The sequence below is a fragment of the Balaenoptera musculus genome, chromosome 15 (genome assembly GCF_009873245.2).
Source record: "Balaenoptera musculus isolate JJ_BM4_2016_0621 chromosome 15, mBalMus1.pri.v3, whole genome shotgun sequence".
Classification (NCBI taxonomy): Eukaryota; Metazoa; Chordata; class Mammalia; order Artiodactyla; family Balaenopteridae; genus Balaenoptera; species Balaenoptera musculus.
In genome coordinates, this window is record NC_045799.1 from 72,138,716 (window position 1) to 72,158,850 (window position 20,135).

Sequence of the window (20,135 nt, forward strand, 5' to 3'; positions counted from 1 at the left end):
GATCCCTAGTTGGGGAAGTTCCACATGCCGTTGGGTGTGGCCAAAAAAAAAATGTTAAAAAAAAGAAAAAAGTTAGATGAGTTACTGGATGACAGGACCCGTTTGCTTTCATGCTCCATCTAAATGTGCTTCCAATTCCAAGCTCCCCTAGCAGAACAGTGGCCGACTATGCAAGAGCTGCAGTTGGTTCTGTGATGTGACTAAGACAATAATAATGTTAGCTTATCTTGATCGATCACTTACTGCATGCCAGACTCTGTTCCAAGTGCTTTTGCCTGTTAACTCAATTAACCCTCACAACACTTCAGAGATAGGTACCCTTCTGGATCAGGAAGCTGAGGCGCAGAGGAATGACCTTGCCCCAGGCCACACAACTAGTGAGGGTTTTGACTCCAGAACCCATGCCATGATGTCTCCAATTATTGAAGGCACAATGTCAGCAACCAGAGACAGGTGGGATTTTAGGCCAGGTATGCAGTTGTAATGTGGGGTAGGGCAAGAAGCAGAGACCTAGGAAGTCAGAAGAACTGCTTCTGGTCACCTATGCAATTCCATACTGTTGTATTAAATGTAAAGAGAAAAAATTAAAATGATGCGCTCTAAGCACTAAAAGGATTGTGTTTAGGGGTCAAGTCACGGGGAAAAAAATATATCATTCGAGTGCTTGGGAGGTATGTGAAATTGCCCTGCAGGAGGGTGACAGGCTTCACAAAAGGCACCCTGTAGCAGCTCTTGCTCAGGCCGTTGCTGATTTAGGGCTGGGGTCTCCTACCTGGTCTCTGGGCATCCAGCCCTTTGCCTTTCCCATCCATCTGGCACTGCAGCCTGGTGTAGTGAAAAGATCAAGAGCATCAGCTGAGAAATCGGGAGCTTTAGGTTCCAGGCCTGCCTCTGCCACTAACTCAACTGTGTGGTCTAAGCCAGGTCCTTCCCCTCTCCGGGCCTCAGCCTTTCTCAGGGTGTATTCTGTGGAACAGTATTCCCATGAGATGGGAACCAGTGTTCTTCCCCGTGCCCCAGAGAGTCCCCTCCCGCCCTCGGCTTCCCAAACCCTGCTTCAAACATTGGACCAGACAGCTCCAAGAGCTCCCCGCCAGCTCCAAGATGCCGCAGTCCACCCTGTCATCATGCCCAGGTCCACCCCAGGAACTGCCCCTCCATCCTCCTCACTCAGCCAGAAACCTTATCACCGTCCTGGTGCCCCTCCAATGACCCAGCCCCCACGTGCAGCCCTGGACAGGCCCTGTCCCTTCATCTTCCAGTGTTTACCTCCAGCCCTTCAGCTACTCTCCGTTTCCACTCTATCGCACCACTGCCGTCCACTCTCAGAGCAGCCAGAGTGGGTTTTTAAAATGCAAATCGGATTGCCTTGACCCTTGACACTCTGCTTAAACCCCCCCCACCCCAGTGGTTTATATGAGGTCCCTAAAGTAGTCAAATTCACAAAGACAGAAAGTAGAATGGTGGTTGCCAGGGGCTGGGGGAAGGGGGAATAGAGAATTATTGTTTAAGGGGTACAGAGTTTCAGTTGGGGAAGATGAAAAAGTTCTGGAGTGGGATAGTGGTGATGGTTGCCCAACATCGTGAATGTACTTAATGCCACTAAACTCTACACTTAAAAATATTTAAAATGGTAAATTTTGTTATATATATTTTACCACAAAACAAAAACAGAAATGATCCAGTGGCTTCCCAGTATATTTAGAATCAGATCCAAACTTCGCAACACGGCAAGCAAGAGCTCTGTGACCTGCCCCTTTCCCACTCCCCACCCCCCTTCCCCTGCCTCCAAACTCATTTTCGGCACCTCACCCAAACTCATCCCTACCTCAGAACTTGGCACTTGCCGGTCCCTGTTTAGAAACCCCTCTCTCCCACTCCCTGCCCCCAGCCCCCCGGCCTCTGAAACCCTGCCCTCCCCCACTCCCACATCCTGTGACCCTACGTGGTTCCCCTCGGCTCCTTTTTTTTTTTTTTTTTTCTGGCCACGCTGAGCAGCCCTTTGGCTCCTTCTCATCCTTTGGATCTCAGCTCAAACGTCTCCTCCTCACCAAGGCCCGGCCTAGGTATCCCCCCACAGCAGGCACTTCCAGCATGTCCTCTGTTTTAGTTCCTTTGTAGTGCTTGTTATTTGCAATTACAGTACTTTGTCTTATGTATGTACTGGCTTATCACTTGTCTCTCCCCACCCTACCTGAATGTAAAGTCCAAGAGGATGCCTATGTCTGTTTTCCTTGCTATACCTTGGCACTTAGAATAGTACCTAGTACATGGTAAATGCTTAGTAGATATTTTGTTGTTGTTGTTTTTTGTTTGGTTGGTTTTTCTTTTCTTTTTTTTCAGCTGCGTTGGGTCTTTGTTGCTGGGTGCAGACTTTCTCTAGTTGCGGCGAGCAGGGGCTACTCTTCGTTGTGGAGCATGGGCTCTAGGCACGCGGGCTTCAGTAGTTGCAGCATGTGGGTTCAGTAGCTGTGGTGCGCGGGCTCTAGGGCACACGGGCTTCAGTAGTTGTGGTGCACGGGCTTAGTTGCCCCGCAGCATGCGGGATCTTAGTTCCCTGGCCAGGGATCAAACCGGCGTCCCCTGCATTGCAAGATGGATTCTTAACCACTGGACCACCAGGGAAGTCCCGGCAAAGACGTCCAATGGGACCTGTCAAACAGCCTTGCTACTGCTCAGGGATTTTCTATGGCTCCTCAGTGCCTACAGGGTGAACTTCAAGGTCCCCGCTGGGATCTGTGGTCCTCCCAGATTGGTCCCACTTCTCCGGCTGCATCTGTCATCCATTATTCTTTACTTTCAGTCTTTATGTTTCAATCAAGTGGAACTGCCAACCATTCCCTATACATGCCCATCCTGGTTGAAATCTTTCTCATCCTTCAAGGCCAGTTTGAACCACCTCCTCCAGAAAACCTTCCTCGGTCTCCTCTTGGTCCTCCTCACATATTATTTTGTGTTGTATTTGAATAATAACAATAACCAATGTTTATTAAACACTAATATGCAAGGCACTGTTCTATGTTATCTCATTTAATCGTTATGTCAGTCTTATCAGGTAGGTGCTATTATTATCTAGGTTTTATAGATGAAGAAACTAAGGCAGAGGGAGGTAACTTGGAGCAAGAAGTGATTTGCCCACGACTGCAGAGCTGTAAAGCAATTGAGTCAGGATCTGAACCCAGACAGTCTGACTCCAGAACCCATGCCCTTAACCTTTACTCCATGCTGTGTCCCTCTTTTATCCTTTTTAGGAAATAAGCCTCCTTCGCTGCTTCCTCTGCCTGAAAATCTCACTACATACCAATTCCTCTTAATGCTATGGGAAGCGCAACCACTTCCTTCTCCAAGCTACACTTCCTGGCATATCACCAACCAGGATGTGTTAAATGGTGCCTCTGGACTTCCTCCATCACAGCCCAAATCACTGTCTTGAACATTGGACTTGAGTCAGTGTGTCCCTGGCGCCCTACACAGAACCCGAGTCTTCAGATGGTGTTTGCTGAATAAAGGAAATTAGCCTTCCTCATCTTGGGATTCCCTTATCACCTGGCAGTCTCTCCAACAGAAGCCACTCAATATATGGTCACTGAATGTTGACTGCAAAGGTCTCTGGCCTTGGCAGGGCTCTCATTTTCCTGCTGAGACTCCCCCAGACAGGTGAGACTGGCTCCCTCACTTCACCCTAACCTGAGCCCCTGACCCCTGTTCTGCCCAGATCTGACTGCTCATAGGAAGTGGTAGATATGTGTGGGCACAGTGCCAGTTTCCAGCTTTGCTGCTTTGTAGCGATGAAACTTTGATCCTCAGTTTACTCATCTGTGAAACACAGCTGTTGCTATCCATCCCTGCCTCCTTAGCAGACTTCTTTTCAAGGTCTGAAGTGTAAAATATCAACAATCATTTTCAATTGTGTTTCAACAAATGTTTATTGCACATTTACTGTATTATACATATTATCTTGTTACAATTTCAGTCTTCACAGTAACCCTTTGAGGTAGATATTATTGATCCTCATTTTACAGATGAAGGAGCTGAGGCTCAGGGAAAGCATGTGACTTACCAGCTATGCCCTGGGGGCAAGTTGCAGAGACTAGGTCTGCACCCGGTGCTTCTGTATTCTTTCCACCCACTTCACTGCCTGAGCCTCCTGTTGGTGTCAGTTACCCGGAGCTAGACCATGACCTACATCTGAGGCCTCCTCCTCGGCCTTAGTCCCCCATAGCATTTACCTCTGCTGCAGATAAGCAGCGGCGATTTTTTTTGGAGACAGTGTTTGCACATGATCTTGGTTGCACCTGCTACTGAGATAACACTTTGAGAGAAGTCCAGCATCTCACTCTCTTCATTTTTTAAGAAAGACTAGGGAGAGAAGGTGTCAAGTTTAATCTCTTTGAATCTTTAGAGGCACTTTTGTTTTTACAAGTTTGGAAACTAGAGGGATCCTTGAGGGAAAACCAAGGGATGAATATTGGGTCCCAAATCCCTGAGTCAGGAGCTTCCCTCAGGGCCCAGTTAGTCCTTAGCGCTGAGGTCAGGCTCAAGCCCAGCCAGCGGGAGCCGCTCACCCGCACTCTTCAAAGATGTCCGGGTAGTGACGGAACAGCACCGGCGGGTCCCGGTCACCTCGGACCGGGGCCCGAGGCACAGCCCGGATTCCGGGCCTCCGGCCCCGCCGGCCCCCAGAGCAGGAGCGGTGGATCCACTGGTGCGCTTCCACGGCAAACTTCCTCTTGAAGCGCATGCCACACTCGGGGCAGGGGAAGGGCCGCTCACCCGAGTGCATGCGCCGGTGGCTGACCAGCAACGAGGGATAGGTGAAGCGGCGGCCGCAGTCTGCACACACGTGGCGCCGCTGGCTGGCCTGAGCGTCTACGCTGGGCACCAGGACCGGGGGCTGCGCACCTGCGCTCTGGTCACAGGCAGCTTTCCTGGGTGGCTGTGCTCTTGACGAGGTTTCGCTGATGGTTGAGTCAAGATTGTTTTTAACCAGCTCTTCAGGCCTCTCCTTCCCAGGAGTCTTTTTGGATTCTTTGGCTCCTGGCCCTGTCTCGGGTTCCTCTTCCTTTTTGTTTGGGACATCTCCTAGGAAACAGGAATCAAGTTACATTTTAAAACACATTCGCTTATATCGTCTTAGGTTATAGGATGCCTTTACTTAAGGAAGTGCCAGAAAAGTATTGCCCAGTGATTAACACACAGGCTCTGAAGGATGGTAAACAGGGTTCAGATCTCTTAAGAATGACTTATCTGGGCCTTGCTTCCTCATGTGTCAAATGGGAATCATAATGGTTTCTTTAGTTCACAAGTTTGTTGGAAGGATTAAATGAGTAAAAGTATCTTAAGTACTTAGTAAATGCTCAATAAGCAATAGCAGGACTTCCCTGGTGGCGCAGTGGTTAAGAATCCGCCTGCCAATGCAGGGGACACGGGTTCCATCCCTGGTCCGGGAAGATCCCACATGCCGGAGCAACTAAGCCCGTGCGCCACAACTACTGAGCCTGCGCTCTAGAGCCCGCGCACTGCAACTACTGAGCCCGCGTGCTGCAACTACTGAGCCCACATGCCCCAGCTACTGAAGCCTGCACGCCTAGAGCCTCTGCTCCACAACAAGAGAAGCCACAGCAATGAGAAGCCCACGCACCGCAAGGAAAAGTAGCCCCCGCTTGCTGCAACTAGAGGAAGCCCACGCACAGCAATTAAAGCCCAATGCAGGGCTTCCCTGGTGGAGCAGTGGTTGAAAAATCTGCCTGCTAATGCAGGGGACACGGGTTCGAGCCCTGGTCTGAGAAGATCCCACATGCCGCAAGGCAACTAGGCCCGTGAGCCACAACTACTGAGCCTGTGCGTCTGGAGCCTGTGCTCCGCAACGAGAGGCCGCGACAGTGAGAGGCCCGCGCACCGCGATGAAGAGTGGCCCCCACTTGCCGCAACTAAAGAAAGCCCTCGCACAGAAACGAAGACCCAACACAGCCATAAATAATAAATAAATAAATAAATAAAGGGGAAAAGATGGTTCAATTTTAAAAAAATGCTTAAAAAAAAAAAAACCAATGCAGCCAAAATAAATAAATAAGCAGTAGCTATTGTTATTTGTGGTTTCTCAATTTTTTGTAGGGTTAAGACATTTACAGAGGAGTAAAGATATTTGCTCAAGATCACTCTGCTGAGGGATGGTGAAAGAAGAGCCAAAGTTGTCAATTACTGGCCAATTACTGCTTTGCCTTGTTTGAGAATCTGAAAAGCAGACCTGCAGCTGCTTTCATTCTTAGGGGATTTTAGTTGTTCCTGAAAAGGGGAGAATGAGCAGCGCTTCTACCAGAGGGAGTCTCAGACTTGGGCTCCTGATTATCTTACTCTGGTCTCGACTACTGTACCAAATTCTGAAAAATTTGTTATCAGGTCTGCCTCTTTTCCTTCTCCCGTATCCAACATCTGTTGACTCTTTCATTCCTTTACGGATGCTGGAGGTGGTGATCTGAAAGAAAACACTGCTAGACAGGAAGCCCTGGAATACTGGGGTTGGGGGAAACTTGGGACCATCCCTCACCTCTCAGAGCTCCTCCCAGGCTTTCCCCCTCCTCAGGATCCTGGGCGGCGGGGCTCCAAGCCTCACTCTCCTGTTCCATCCAAGAGATGAGGGCTGGTTTGGGGCCTGGGAATCCTGGGAGAGAACAGGGATCACAGTGCTGGCCTGAGAGGCTGCCCTGGGAAGATGGCATCCCCCTGTCAGGGTGAGGTCACCTCCTCAGAATTTAGGCTCAACCTGGACAGGGTCTGCAGTGCTCCTGCCTGAAGGAAGCGGATGCGGGATGGAAGGACTCCCGAGAGGGTACCTGAAGCGCTGGGGATGGGAAGTGGCTGGTGTTGTTGGTGGAATAGTGCGGGATTAGGCCTCACAATCCTCTGGGTCCTTATATCATCTCCCCTGTGAACCCCAGTGAAGGAGCAGGCGGACTCTAACCCGGGGCCTCACCGAGCGCGCCCAGGTGGCCGTAGGTCTCCCGCATCACGTCCCGGTACAGGGCCCTCTGCGCGGGCCGCAGACACCCCCATTCCTCCACGGAGAAGTACACGGCCACGTCCGCGAAGCTCACGGCCGCAGGCTTCTTGCAGTCAGGCCCGGTCTCCCCCGGTCTCAGCACCAGGAGCGGGGCCGGGGGCGGCGCCATGAGGCCTCCAGCCCCGAGCAGCTGCCGCCTGCTCCCCGCGCCCGGCCTCAGCTCTCGTCGTCCACAGGAAGGGCTCCCGAGCCCGGGGCCCCGCCCAGCCTTGGCCTCCGAACTCAGCCGAGGGAACCGAAGTAGCAGGGTTGGCTGTTTGGGATTCGGGGTTCTGATGGGGACAAATAAACACCCTCGGTGTTTAGTCACTTCATGGCAGCTTGGACACAGACACCCGGGTTAAGGGACCCGTAAGGTGCCTTCAGAAAATATGGCGACATCCTGGCTTCAGTTGTCACTGGCTGCCCTTAAGGGCGCCGTCCCTTGACCGTATCAAACATGGCGCCGGTCTGGCTTCTCATTGTCCACTTGCCCTTAAATACAATGGCCGTGCAGGTGAGTTTTAACGGAGGGGGAGCCGAGGGGAGCTTTCCTGCCATCAAGAAAGATGGACGTGCCCGCGGCTTCCAGCACTCCCGCTGGCCGCGTTGCACAGCGGCCGGTGATTGGCCGCGACAGCAGGAAGCGGCTGTGCCGCGAGGCGGGACTGGCGGGGCGTTTTCGCCCGGAAGTCTCTGTAGGCGGGATCTGGAACCCACCAACGATCTCGGCGTTTGTGGAGCTCGGGACTTAGAACTCGATGGTCTCCCTCTGCGCCTCCCGGCAGCGGGATCCGCAAGCCGGTCTCCGGCCCCTGCGGGAAGACGCACACACCTGGCCAAACCCTGGGGGCAGCCGAGGTAGAGACCAGGTACACGTTTACACTTGGGTGCACAGCTGCGGAGCCGACCCGACTCCTTGCACCGGCAGTTCCGCTCGCTCATTTTCTGGACTGGAGCCGCCGGCGAAGGAAGGTGCTTGGTGAGGCTGGAATTGGAATGGGGAAGTTTTAAATTACTTTTTAAGTTTTTCCAAAATAATTAACGTACGCGGTTTTTAAAAAGTAATACAAAAAGTTTGTAATGAAAAAGGCAGCCTCCCTACCCATTCCCCCTGTTCTCTAGAGGCAACTACTTTAAACTTTTTATTAACTTGAATTATATTGTATATACAGTAAAATGCACGGATCTTCAGTGTGAAATCCGTCGAGCTTTGACAAATGCCATCACCCAAAACAAGATGTAGGACATCGGTATCACCCCTGAATGGTTCCTTTCCAATCAATACATACTTTTTTATTGTGATATATGGCATAAAATTTTAACCATTTTTAAGTTTTCAATTCAGTAGCATTAATTACGTTCACAATGTTGTGCGACCATCACCAGTGTCATTTTCCAAAACATGATTTTCATCCTCACAAAAGAAAACCTGGAACCCGTTAAACAGTCCTTCCCCATTCCTTTCCTCCCCCCCCCCCCCCAGCCCCCTCCCCACCCCTGGTAACTTCCAATCTACTTTTTCTCTTGGAATTTACTATTCTTGGTACCTCATAAAAGTGTAATCATACAGTTATTCATCTTTTTGTGTTTGGCTTATTTCACTTAACATCATGTTTCCAAGGTTCATCCATGTTGTAACGTGTATCTGAACATCATTCCTTTTTTTAAAAATTGTGATAAAATATACATAACATAAAAGTTACCATTTTAACCTCTTTTAAAAAATCATTTTAACCATTTTTAAGTTAAGTGGTATTAAGTACATTCACAGTGTTATGCAACCATCACCACCATCCATTCCGGAAATTTTTCATCTTCCTAAACTGATTCAATACACTTCATTCTTAGCCATTTATTCTGGAGCTTTCATTTAAAAATACACTTTTTTTAAAAATTGCTTTTTCTTGGTATACTCATTTTAGACACTATGGGCACCCTGCTATGATACTTGATACTTAATTTCTAGCCCCATACCCTTGACCTCTTTTCCCAACATACTTAATGCAATAAATTATTATTTTTTAATTAATTTATTTATTTATTTATGGCTGTGTTGGGTCTTTGTTGCTGCATGCGGGCTTTCTCTAGTTGTGGCGAGCAGGGGCTACTCTTCATTGCGGTGCGTGGGCTTCTCATTGCGGTGGCTTCTCTTGTTGCGGGAGCACGGGCTCTAGGCACACAGGCTTCAGTAGTTGTGGCACGTGGGCTTAGTAGTTGTGGCTTGCAGGCTCTAGAGCACAGGTTCAGTAGTTGTGGCGCACGGGCTTAGTTGCTCTGCGGCATGTGGGAATCTTCCCAGACCAGGGCTCAAACCCGTGTTCCCTGCATTGGCAGGCGGATTCTTAACCACTGCACCACCAGGGAAGCCCATTGCAATAAATTATTGTAAATAACATTTCCTATATATGCTATTACTATACTTCCTTTCTTGTCAACTGTTTGTTTTTCTTCAATTTTATAATTGTCCTTTCTCCTTGTGTTATCTGCTCTGCTTCTTTAAGTTGTTGCAAATTACCAAGGAGAGCATCAAATCTCAAATCCCCATTTTTTTTTCCCTGGGAAATCTCCCTCCTTGGGCCCTCAGTCCTCTCTCCAAAACAGACTGGGCCTCAGCTGTCATCCAGGGTCGTCCCTCCCTGCCCTTGGGTTGTATCCTCTGCTTCCTAGACTCAGTGTCTTCCTATTTTTGAGTTGAGACGGGTCATCTTAATGGCTTGCACTGGACTGACTACAGGTGCTAGATGTTTTCACTCCCACCTTTGGAATATTTCTGCAGTCAGGCAGGATGCAGACTCTAGTTGCTAAGCGTGGGGCCGGTCACTGGAGATAACAGATGGATGAGATCTACCAGGTCTCTGTTGGCAGCAGCCCACAGTCTGGTCTTGGAACAATTCCTTGCTTGCCCTCCTGCCTGCCCTACATGCTGAATCTCCCCTTTGTGTTCAGAAATGTTCTTTGCTGATCATGCTAGTGCCTTTTCGGTCTTTATATTTTCTGGCCTTGTCCTTGCTGATTTTCACCTGAAATACTTTCTGGCTTTAAGTGTGACTTCTGCTGATTTTGCCTCAACAATTATGTGCTTATTTTAAAACTTTTTTTGAGTTCTAGAGGTACTTCACTGTGTGAACAGTGTAGAAATGGAGTAAGGAAAAAAACAGATCCTCAGAAATAAGTCTCCTTTTAAACAGGGAATCAGGGGCTTCCCTGGTGGCGCAGTGGTTAAGAATCCGCCTGCCAATGCAGGGCACACGGGTTCGAGCCCTGGTCCAGGAAGATCCCACATGTCGCGGAGCAACTAAGCCCGTGCGCCACAACTACTGAGCTGCGTGCCACAACTACTGAAGCCCGCGTGCCTAGAGCCCGTGCTCTGCAACAAGAGAAGCCACTGCAACGAGAAGCCTGCACACTGCAATGAAGAGTAGCCCCTGCTCGCCGCAACTAGAGAAAGCCCGTGCGCAGCAACGAAGACCCAATGCAGCCAAAAATAAATAAATAAATTTATTTAAAAACAAAACAAAACAGGGAATCAACTTTATGTAAAGAGAAGCTGTAAAGCATTTCACTTGGGCCAAAAAATACTTCTGTTTATTCAGGTACTATGTTGTAAATCATTTCTATTTGCACTAGGGATGGAGAAAACTTAAGAAGATGGAGCTAAGTACAGTAAACTTGGCTGTTAACCATCAGATTGCAACGTTCAAGACTAAAACTGTTTGCTCATAAGTGGTTGGTGTCATGTTTTTCCTGCCAATCATTATAAAAATACAAAAACGATGCTTTCAGATTGTTTTATTGCCCACCAAACTGTAAATGTTTGTTGAAGAATCTTGATCAGATAATTATGAGAAGTTAGGAAACATGCAGGAGGTCATTATAGTTCTTAAATTTTACTCGTCAGTTTACATCTGAATAATGTAATAATATAATATGCTTAAGGCCACACAGCTAGTGGGAACTGAGCTGAACCTGGAATCCAGGTCTACCAATTCAGGAGAGGCTATGTGGTGAAGTAAAAATAACCGTCAGTTCCCATTAATAATCATCTTTGGAACCCAGGTATTTGGAGAAGCAGTCTTTTGGTCAAAAGATAAGCTGAGCCACCCAGCACCACTCCTGACATGCAGACATGCTTAGTCCCCCCCACCTCCTTGCTTTTATTCCTTCAAGAGTTTCCTGTTCTAAAGTAGGGCTAGCAAATCTAAATAGGTCAGAAAGACCTCTCAACTGTTGACACATACAAACATTACAGTAAAAATTAAGACGGAAGATAACTATGCCTTGATTTCAACTCTAATCACAAGTAATATACTCCTTCTTTAAAAAAAAAAAATTCCCCAGCATCATATTTCCAGCTGCTGTGGCCCAAGAATACATCTTTATTCAAAAGATGCAAAATCCAGGAAACATGCAAATATCTGGGAAAAAAAAACACATTGCAATTACTAGTTCATAAAAGTTTGGAGAAAAAACCCTTTAAGCTCACTAAGTTTGATACCTTTGTGCACCATGTGCAGAGCAAGTGTGGAGCAGGAGAGTTCCTCACCTGAAGCCACTGTCCTCTTTACGGGCACCTCTAAGTCTTCAAGACCAAACAATGCCAACAGAGGCTTGACACCACATGTGTGTCTTTGCTAGCTACTTGACCTGCTCTGGCTAAAAGACAGAATCCTTGGATGAGCTTCCCCAGTGCGGACAGGCCCAAAGCGTGCCCTCTATTCCAGGGAGCACCAGCTCCTTTAATAGGCTCTTGAATCTAGGGTACTCCGTCTCTGAGGAGCGGGAGAGATACAGTCCAGAAAGCAGAATGCACTAAGGGAGAACATAATCCAGAAAGAAAAGCCAGTTAGGTGAATGGTTTTCAGTGAAGTAACCTCAAGTGGGACTTGGAAGAGGGACCAGGAGCCTCAGCCCGAGAACTGAACACTAGTCGCGGGTGGCTGAAGGTGCACCAGAACCAGAACTGGAACGTGCCTTACTAAGAGATGGTGGCAACGCGGCCCCAAGAGTGCTACCAGTTTCAATTTAGCTGTTCTGTTGAGCCCTTTCTGCAGATCAGGTGCAGGGAGACACGGAGGGGCTCTAGAGTGGGCAGTGTGTGCTGAGGCTCCGAGTGAGGGAGGAGGTTCTCAAAGGTCACGACCTGGGGTTTGAAGTGAAGGACCTTTTCCTCGTCTCTGCTGACAGCTGCAGGGATCTGGATCCTGGGCCTCTGGGCTCCACGCCTCCACCTCTCTTTCCACCTAAAAGATAAAAGCGGGTTTGGGGCCTGAAAATCCTCACAAAGGAAAACACTGGGCTTGGCTGAGAACCCGGGAGGAGAACTGAGGGCGCTTCCTCAGTGCTCCACACTTCCAGCCCATCGCCTCTGGGCGCATCAGTCCCAGCTTCCCACAGATTACTGGGTCCTGGCCGGGCCTCACCGAGCGCGCCCAGGAAGCCATAGGTCTCCTGCGTCACGTCCCGGTTCAGGGCCCTCTGCGCAGGCCGCAGACGCCCCCACTCCTCCGGGGAGAAGTACACGGCCACATGCGACGAACCTCACGGCCCCTGGGCTGCCTTCCCTCGTCCGCCCGGTCCTGGCCTCCCCGGGCACATCCGCCACCGGGAACCGGACCGGGGGCGGCACCATGGGAAACCCTTCTATGCTTCGCAGAGAGGCTTCCGGAAAATGTGGAAACGCAATTACCTGTTTCCGCCCTTCCTCGGAAAAAGTCCTGAAGGGCCCACAGTCCTGCCCTTAACTAAGATGGTGCCCCTCCGGCCTCAACATCCCTCGCCTTTCTTATCTGCCCTTCCATGCCAAGGGGCAAACCGGAAGGGAGGTTGGACTCCACGGCGTAACCGTGGAGAGATAGCGTGCGTTGATTGGACAGCGCCGGTCGCTAGGGGAAGAAGGAAGGCTCTGATTGGTCTTTCCGGAGCGGTCCGTTTGAAAGGCCGAGAGTGAAGTAGCTGCAGATCCGAAGGAGGCCGGCGGTGCAGGATTTCTCTTGATCTGGGTTTTCTGGGTCTGGCATCTAAGAGAGAGGTTCTAACGGAGTAAAGGTACTCATTTCTGCTACTCTCATGAGACCTCTTATGGGCAGGTCCGGGGTTTGGAGGTGAGTAAAAGCCCAAAGGCAAGACTGAGGCGGGTTCTGGAGGTAAGGGAGTGAGCTCTGGTACTAGGGCAGGGCTAGCCCTGTGAGCTGTGGAAATGGGTTCCTACCCAGTATTTGATCTGGCCCGTGCTCCAAGGTCACAGATGTCTCCCCTTTTACAGACGCTGAAACTGAGTGACGGGGCAGGTGACTGCTCACGGGGCAGCAGAGCCGGATTCAGAGTCATCTTCTGGCTCCCGTTTCGGTTGAACTTAGGTTCAGCTAAGTGCTTAGGGTAGCGCCTTGCACAAAGTACTCAATAAATAGGAGCTTATAGTTGTAATTGTAATTATAACACTATCTGGACCCTGCCTCAATCAGAAAACTTGTGTTCAAATTACAGCTCATAAATGAATAATAACACTGAGGAATGAGTCAGATCATATCTTAAGATTCTTTTCAATTCTGGGTCAAGGTGGTGGAGTAGGAAGATCCTGAGCTCACCTCCTTCCAGGACACACCAAAACTACAGCTACACATAGAACAACTACCTCTAAGAACTGACCTGAAGACTAGCACAACAGATTTTCTACAACTAAGGATATAAGGAAAAGGCCACGTCGTGAAAGGTAGGAAGGGCAGAGTCCTGGTCTAGTGAGAACCTCCCCCACTCCCGTGGGGCAACCCACAAGCAGGAGGGATATCACAACCGCAAAGGTCCCCCCTGAGGAGCAAGGGGTCCAAGTCCCACATCAGGCTCCCCAGCCTGGGAGACCTGCACCGGGAAGCCAAGCCCCCATAACATCTGGCTTTGAAAACCAGCAGGGCTTACATCTGGGAGAGCCCGAGGGCCGTGGGAAAGGGAAGAGACTCAATTATTAAAGGACTCTCGCAGAAACTCACTCGCTCCAAGTCCTAGCACAGAGGCAGCAGCTTGAAAAGCGCCTGGGTCATACAAGAAGGAGATTCATTGACTAATTTCAGGGCATGCACCGGAGGGGCAGGGATCTGGTGGAATTTTCTCTGGGGGTGGAAGCACTGGCAGACGTCATTTGTTTTCACTTTTTTTCCACGTAGCTGGCCTGGTGCTGGTGAGCACTATTTCTATCACTCTCCATCAGCCTAGCTAACACCACGCGCCCTGCCCCTGCTTTCCCCTGAGGACCCAGGGGACCAACCTCACCCACCAGCACACCTACAACATTTGCTGCCCAACCGCAACAGGAGGGCACATGCAGCCCACACAGGGGATACCCCTGGAGCACCTGGCTCTGTTGATCAGGGGAGATTGCACCACTGAGCCCCACAAGACACCTCCTACGTAAGGCCACTCTTTCAAGACTGGGAGATGAAGGTGATTTACGTAGAAATGAACACAGAGGGTTAGGCAAAATGAAGAAACTACAGAATATCTTCAGAAGAGAAGAACAAGAGAAAACCTCAGAAAAAGAACTAAACAAAGTGGAGACAAGCAGTTTATCAGATAAAGAATTCAAAGTAACAGTCATAAAAATGCTCATCGAACTCAGGAGAAAAGTGGATGAATCCAGAGAGGTAATCTGTGAGGAAATCACCAAAGGGCTAGAAGATATGAAAGACAAAGATTTAGAACTTTTGAATTTATTAACTGAAATGAAAAATACACTAGTGGAAAGCAGCAGGAAATCAGAGAATGCAAAAAAAACAAAACAGACCAGTGATCTGGAAGACAAATGGAATTTGCCCAATCAGAACAGCAAAAAGGAGGACTTCCCTGGTTAAGACTCTGCACTCCCAATGTAGGGGGCCCAGGTTCGATCCCTGGTCAGGGAACTAGATCCTGCATGCTGCAACTAAGACCCGGAGCAGCCAAATAAATAAATAAATATTTAAAATAAAAAAAAAGGCATCCCCAAAAAACAAGAATAGGGTCCCCACCGCGGGTCCCAGCAACTCCAACGCAGGGGAGAGTGGCAGCAGCTAGGCAGCCCAGCTTCGAGAAGCCTCTTGGCAGTCTGGCTGGCACACCAGGGAAGTCCCTATTCACTCTTTTTTAGATCCTTTTCCTATATAGGCCATTACGGAGTATTGAGTAGAGTTCCCTGTGCTATACAGTAGATCCTTATTAGTTACCTATTTTATATATAATAGTGTGTATATGTCCATCCCAATCTCCCAATTTATCCCTCCCCCCCCATACCCCCTGGTAACCATAAGTTTGTTTTCTACATCTGTGACTCTATTTCTGTTTTGTAAATAAGTTCATTTGTACCATTTTTTTAGATTCCATATACAAGCGCTATCATATGATATTTGTGTTTCTCTGTCTGATTTACTTCACTTAGTATGATAGTCTGTAGGTCCATCCATGTTGCTGCTGTAAATGCTTTTTTTTAAGAGGTGAAGTCATTTGCAGGTTGTTTATTTTTTGGTACAACCAGAAAATAGTGGGATATTGAATATGGGAGGTTCTGATTGTCTTGGGTGTCAGCTTAACATTCCATAGATGGGGTAGCTTTTCTATCCTATAATACAAAGCATACTAAATGGCAATTTGGAGTCAGTCGTACATTTAATGTCTTGAACACTTTATTTTTTTTTAATATTTATTTTATTTTATTTATTTTCCTTTTTTTTTTATTGGCTGCGTTGGGTCTTAGTTGCGGCATACGGGATCTTTGTTGAGGCATGCAAGATCTTTCTCGTTACAGCGCGCGGTCTACTTGGGCTTCTCTCTAGTTGTGGCATGTGGGTTTTCTCTCTCTAGTTGTGGAGGGTGGGCTCCAGGGCACGTGGGCCCTGTAGTTTGCGGCACGCAGTCTCTCTAGTTGAGGCGCAAGAGCTCAGTAGTTGTGGCATGCGGGCTTATTTGCCCCATGGCATGTGGGATCTTAGTTCCCCAACCAGGGATCGAATCCGCATCCCCAGCGTTGGAAGGTGGATTATTTACCACTGGACCACCAGAGAGGTCCCTTGAACACTTTACTTCCCTTCCCTTGTTGTTTTTGGTAGAATTGTTTCCTAAAGCAAACCACTCCTTGATCTTGGCTCTCCTGGTCAGAATTTTGTGCACTCTGTAACATCTTTGGTCCTGGTAGTCCAGTTTTCCTAATAACTTTGTTAATGTGCTGTGAATGATTGAAAACTTGAGTATGTAGTGTATATGATATTAAATTGTGAATTAGTGGGACTTAGGATGTAACAGCATATCAACATTTGAAGATATGGGCACTTGATATCCTGTTAAGGAAAATTTGCCTCCAAATTTTAAGCTGGAAAGGCACTGGAATAACTGTTCAGAAAAGAATCATGGGGGACTTCCCTGGTGGTCCAGTGGGTAAGACTGTGCTCCCAGTGCAGGGGGCCTGGGTTCGACTCCTGGTGGGGGAACTAGATCCTGCATACATGCCGCAACTAAGAAGTCCTCATGCCACAACTAAGAGTCCACATGCCGCAACTAAGAAGCCCGCATGCCGCAACTAAGAAGCCCGCATGCCGCAACTAAAGATCCCACATGTCACAACTAAGCCCTGGCGCAGCCTAAGTAAATTAATTAATAAATTTTAAAAAAGAAAAAAAAAGAAAAGAATCATGGGAATTTCCTGGCTGTCCAGTCAGTTAGGACTCTGTCCTTCCAGTGTAGGGGGCACAGGTTCGATCCCTGGCTGGGGAACTAAGATCCCACAAGCTGCGCAGCGCAGCCAAAAAAAAAAAAAAAGAATCACAACTACATAATTTTTTAGGTTTTTGGTATGTATGTTAAGAACTGTGTACAGGGCTTCCCTGGTGGCGCAGTGGTTGAGAATCCACCTGCCAATGCAGGGGACATGGGTTCGATCCGTGGTCTGGGAAGATCCCACATGCCGTGGAGTAACTAAGCCCGTGCACCACAACTACTGAGCCTGTGCTCTAGAGCCCATGAGCCACAACTACTGAACCCATGTACCTCAACTACTGAAGCCTGCGCGCCTGGAGCCTGTGCTTTTGAAAGTTTGAAAACCGTCTTTAACTTTTGACATTTTAATTATGTGTCTTTGGTGTGGGTCTCTTTGGGTACATCTTTTTTGGGACTCAGTGCTTCCTGGACTTGGTTGTCTGGTTCCTTTGCCAGGTTAAGGAACTTTTCAGCCATTATTTCTTCAAATAGGTTTTCTGTTCCTTTCTCTCTCTCCTCCTTCTGGGACCCTACAATGCAAATGTTAGTCTGCTTCATGTCCTCTCAGTGGTCCCTTAAACTATCTTCATTTTTGTTTTGTTTTCTTTCATAATTGAGATTTTGTTGGTTGTTTTGAGGATCAGTACACAGGCATCTCAATTTGTACACAACTCTTATTTTTAAATAAATTTATTTTATTTATTTTTTGGCTGCGTTGGGTCTTCACTGCTGCGCGCGGCCTTTCTCTAGTTGCGGCGAGCAGGGGCTTCTCTTCCTTGCAGTGCACGGGCTTCTCATTGCGGTGGTTTCTCTTGTTGCGGAGCATGGGCTCTAGGAGCGCGGGCTTCAGTAGTTGCGGCATGTGGGCTCAGTAGTTGTGGCTCGCGGGCTCTAGAGCGTAAGCTCAGTAGTTGTGGCGCACGGGCTTAGTTGCTCCACAGCATGTGGGATCTTCCTGGACCAGGGCTCGAACCCATGTCCCCTGCATTGGCAGGTGGATTCTTAACCACTGCGCCACCAGGGAGTCCCTGCATTTTATTTCATAATATAACCAAATACAAAAGAATAAATAGTCAAAAGTAAGTTTCACAAGTGTTGAACTCTTATACTACTGGTGGAGTGTCAGTTGGTACAGTCACTCTGGAAAGCTGGCAGTATATAATAAAGCTGAAAATATGCCATACCCTATGACCTAGTAATTTCATTCCTAGGTGTATACCCAACAGAAATGAATACATATGTTTACTGAAAGACATGTGCTCACAGCAACACGAGTTGCAATAGCTCAAAACTGGAAACTATCCACAACAATAGAATGAATAAACAAAGTGGGATATTCACTAAATGGAATACCATTCAGGAATGAGAATGAATCATCTACAACCACATGCATAATACGGATGAATCTTATAGATGAATGTTGAGCAAAAGAAGCCAGACACAAAATAGTATAGATTCTATTCATATAAAGTATAAAAACAGGCAAAACTAATGCACGCTATTAAGAATCAGGATAGGGCTTCCCTGGTGGCGCAGTGGTTGAGAATCTGCCTGCCAATGCAGGGGACACAGGTTCAAGTCCTGGTCTGGGAAGATCCCACATGCCGCGGAGCAACTAGGCCCGTGAGCCACAACTACTGAGCCTGTGCGTCTGGAGCCTGTGCTCCTCAACAAGAGAGGCCGCGATAGTAAGAGGCCCGCGCACCGCGATGAAGAGTGGCCCCCGCTTGCCACAGCTGGAGAAAGCCCTTTCACAGAAACGAAGACCCAACACAGCCAAAAATAAATAAATAAAATAAAAAAAAAAAAAAAAAAAGAATCGGGATAGAGGGTTACCTTTTTTGCTTCTAGGGTGCTGATGAGATTCTGATTCCTGTTCTAGGTGCTGGTTACTCAGATGTGTTCAGTTTGTGAAAATTGAGCTGTACTCTTGTGATATGTGAACTTATTTGTGTATTATGCTTCAATTTTTTACAAAAAGTCTCTCCTCTAGTCCCTTTCCCCTCCCTAGAGGCAACTTCTGTTACCAGTTTCTTATGTCCTTCCTGAGTTATTTTACTTTTTTTACTTTTTTTTTTTTTTTTTTTTTGGCTGCGTGGCATGTGAGATCTTAGTTCCCCAACCAGGGATTGAACCCACGCCCCCTGCATTGGAAGGCAGATTCTTAAGGCAGGTTCAGACTGGACCACCAGGGAAGTCCCCCAACTTCATTCTTTTTCATGTCCCAGCACCACTTGTTGAAAAGACTTTTTCCTTGCAGTGTCTTGGCACCTTTGTTGCAAATCAGTTGATCATAAATACAAGGGTTTATTTCTGGAAGAACATTTTATTTTGTCTTATTTAATACATTTCTCTCATTTGGATCTCTAAGAATTAGAATCCCTGAAAACTCTAGTTACTTCCCTTCTCCCATGCCCAGCCACCCTGGTAGATGGCTGCAGGTACATTTGGAAAAGGGTAGGAAGAAGTTTTACAGTGTCTTTGCCAATGTAACATGGTCCTTCATCAAGGGGACCCAGCCTTCCCTTATTCAAGGGGCTCTAGGTCTGGAATTGGCTCAAGTCTGAGAATTTGCTGAGGGCAGAGCCTTGTGTTTTTTGGCATACTCAGCAAGATGTGTAGCAACATGAGAGACCCATGGAGGAGCATCTCCTAACACTGACTTTACGGGGTTCTCATACCAACTGTAGATTGGCATGTATATAAAATGCTTAATGCCACGGTACATGGCACATCATAAATGCTCAACAAAATAGCTAGAATACTATTGCAGTAGGCCAAAGAATAAACGGAGTGGATGTAGTGAATGTAGGCTACTGTTGTTTTAAAAAACTTAGCTGAAAATAGGAGATGGGGACTGAGGCCAAAGGGAAATTTGTTTGTTTTCAAAGACAGATTTTACCATGTTTATAGGTTGGCATGTATATATTCCAGGCAAGAGAGGGACTCTGAAACCATAAAACTAAGAGAGAATAATAGATGGAGCAAAGTCCCTGAGAGGGCATAAGTAGATAAAATCCAGGCACACCTATACTGACAAGCTCTGCATATGAGGGACTTCCCATGAGGTGGGTCAGAAGCAAGTACGAGTGGTCACACTGGTAAATATGGAGTCACAGCAGGGAGTGGAATGTTAAGCGAGTTCCTATTTGACCTCCTGTGTTTTCTTAGTGAAGGGGAAGGCAGTCACTGGTTTGGGGCTATAAAAGACATAAACAATGTTGAAAGTTCAGCTGAGGATGGAGTGGAAAGGCTGGCCCCTCTCAGCAGCACTGATTTTTCTTCATAGCTCACATATAGGCATGAAGGCAGATGGGAGATATACCCATATTGGGGCTGTGGATTAGTTAATTCTTTTGGTTGCAAGTAACAGAAACTC

The 20,135-nt window shown here is 47.8% G+C and overlaps 1 protein-coding gene and 1 long non-coding RNA gene across 3 annotated transcripts; both read right to left on the bottom strand.

Annotated features, from left to right (window-relative positions):
• Positions 1–3,907: 3,907 nt before the first annotated feature.
• Positions 3,908–7,418, bottom strand: ZNF688 (zinc finger protein 688). Of its 2 annotated transcripts, XM_036827108.1 has the most exons (3): positions 6,974–7,418; positions 6,548–6,661; positions 3,908–5,082 (listed from the first exon to the last, which is right to left on the bottom strand). In XM_036827108.1, exons 1-3 carry the CDS (start codon positions 7,167–7,169, stop codon positions 4,562–4,564), a joined length of 831 nt encoding a protein of 276 aa, XP_036683003.1. In that variant the 5' UTR covers positions 7,170–7,418; the 3' UTR covers positions 3,908–4,561. The 2 variants fall into 2 exon arrangements, with proteins under 2 accessions (XP_036683003.1, XP_036683004.1); XM_036827109.1 differs by lacking the exon at positions 6,548–6,661.
• Positions 7,419–10,521: 3,103 nt separating this feature from the next.
• Positions 10,522–12,717, bottom strand: LOC118881836. The gene is made up of 2 exons (XR_005016617.1): positions 12,463–12,717; positions 10,522–12,282 (listed from the first exon to the last, which is right to left on the bottom strand). It is a non-coding gene; the product is annotated as an uncharacterized LOC118881836 (long non-coding RNA).
• Between the last annotated feature and the right edge of the window lie 7,418 nt (positions 12,718–20,135).

Bases quoted from the DNA above. Each gene is read 5' to 3' on its own strand.
- ZNF688 (XM_036827108.1), bottom strand. From the start codon at position 7,169: ATGGCGCCGCCCCCGGCCCCGCTCCTGGTGCTGAGACCGGGGGAGACC. The intron at 6,662-6,973 runs GTGAGGCCCCGG...GTTCTCTCCCAG, and splicing joins CGGCCACCTGGGCGCGCTCG to GATTCCCAGGCCCCAAACCA. The intron at 5,083-6,547 runs GTGAGGGATGGT...CCTGTTTCCTAG, and splicing joins CCTGGGAGGAGCTCTGAGAG to GAGATGTCCCAAACAAAAAG.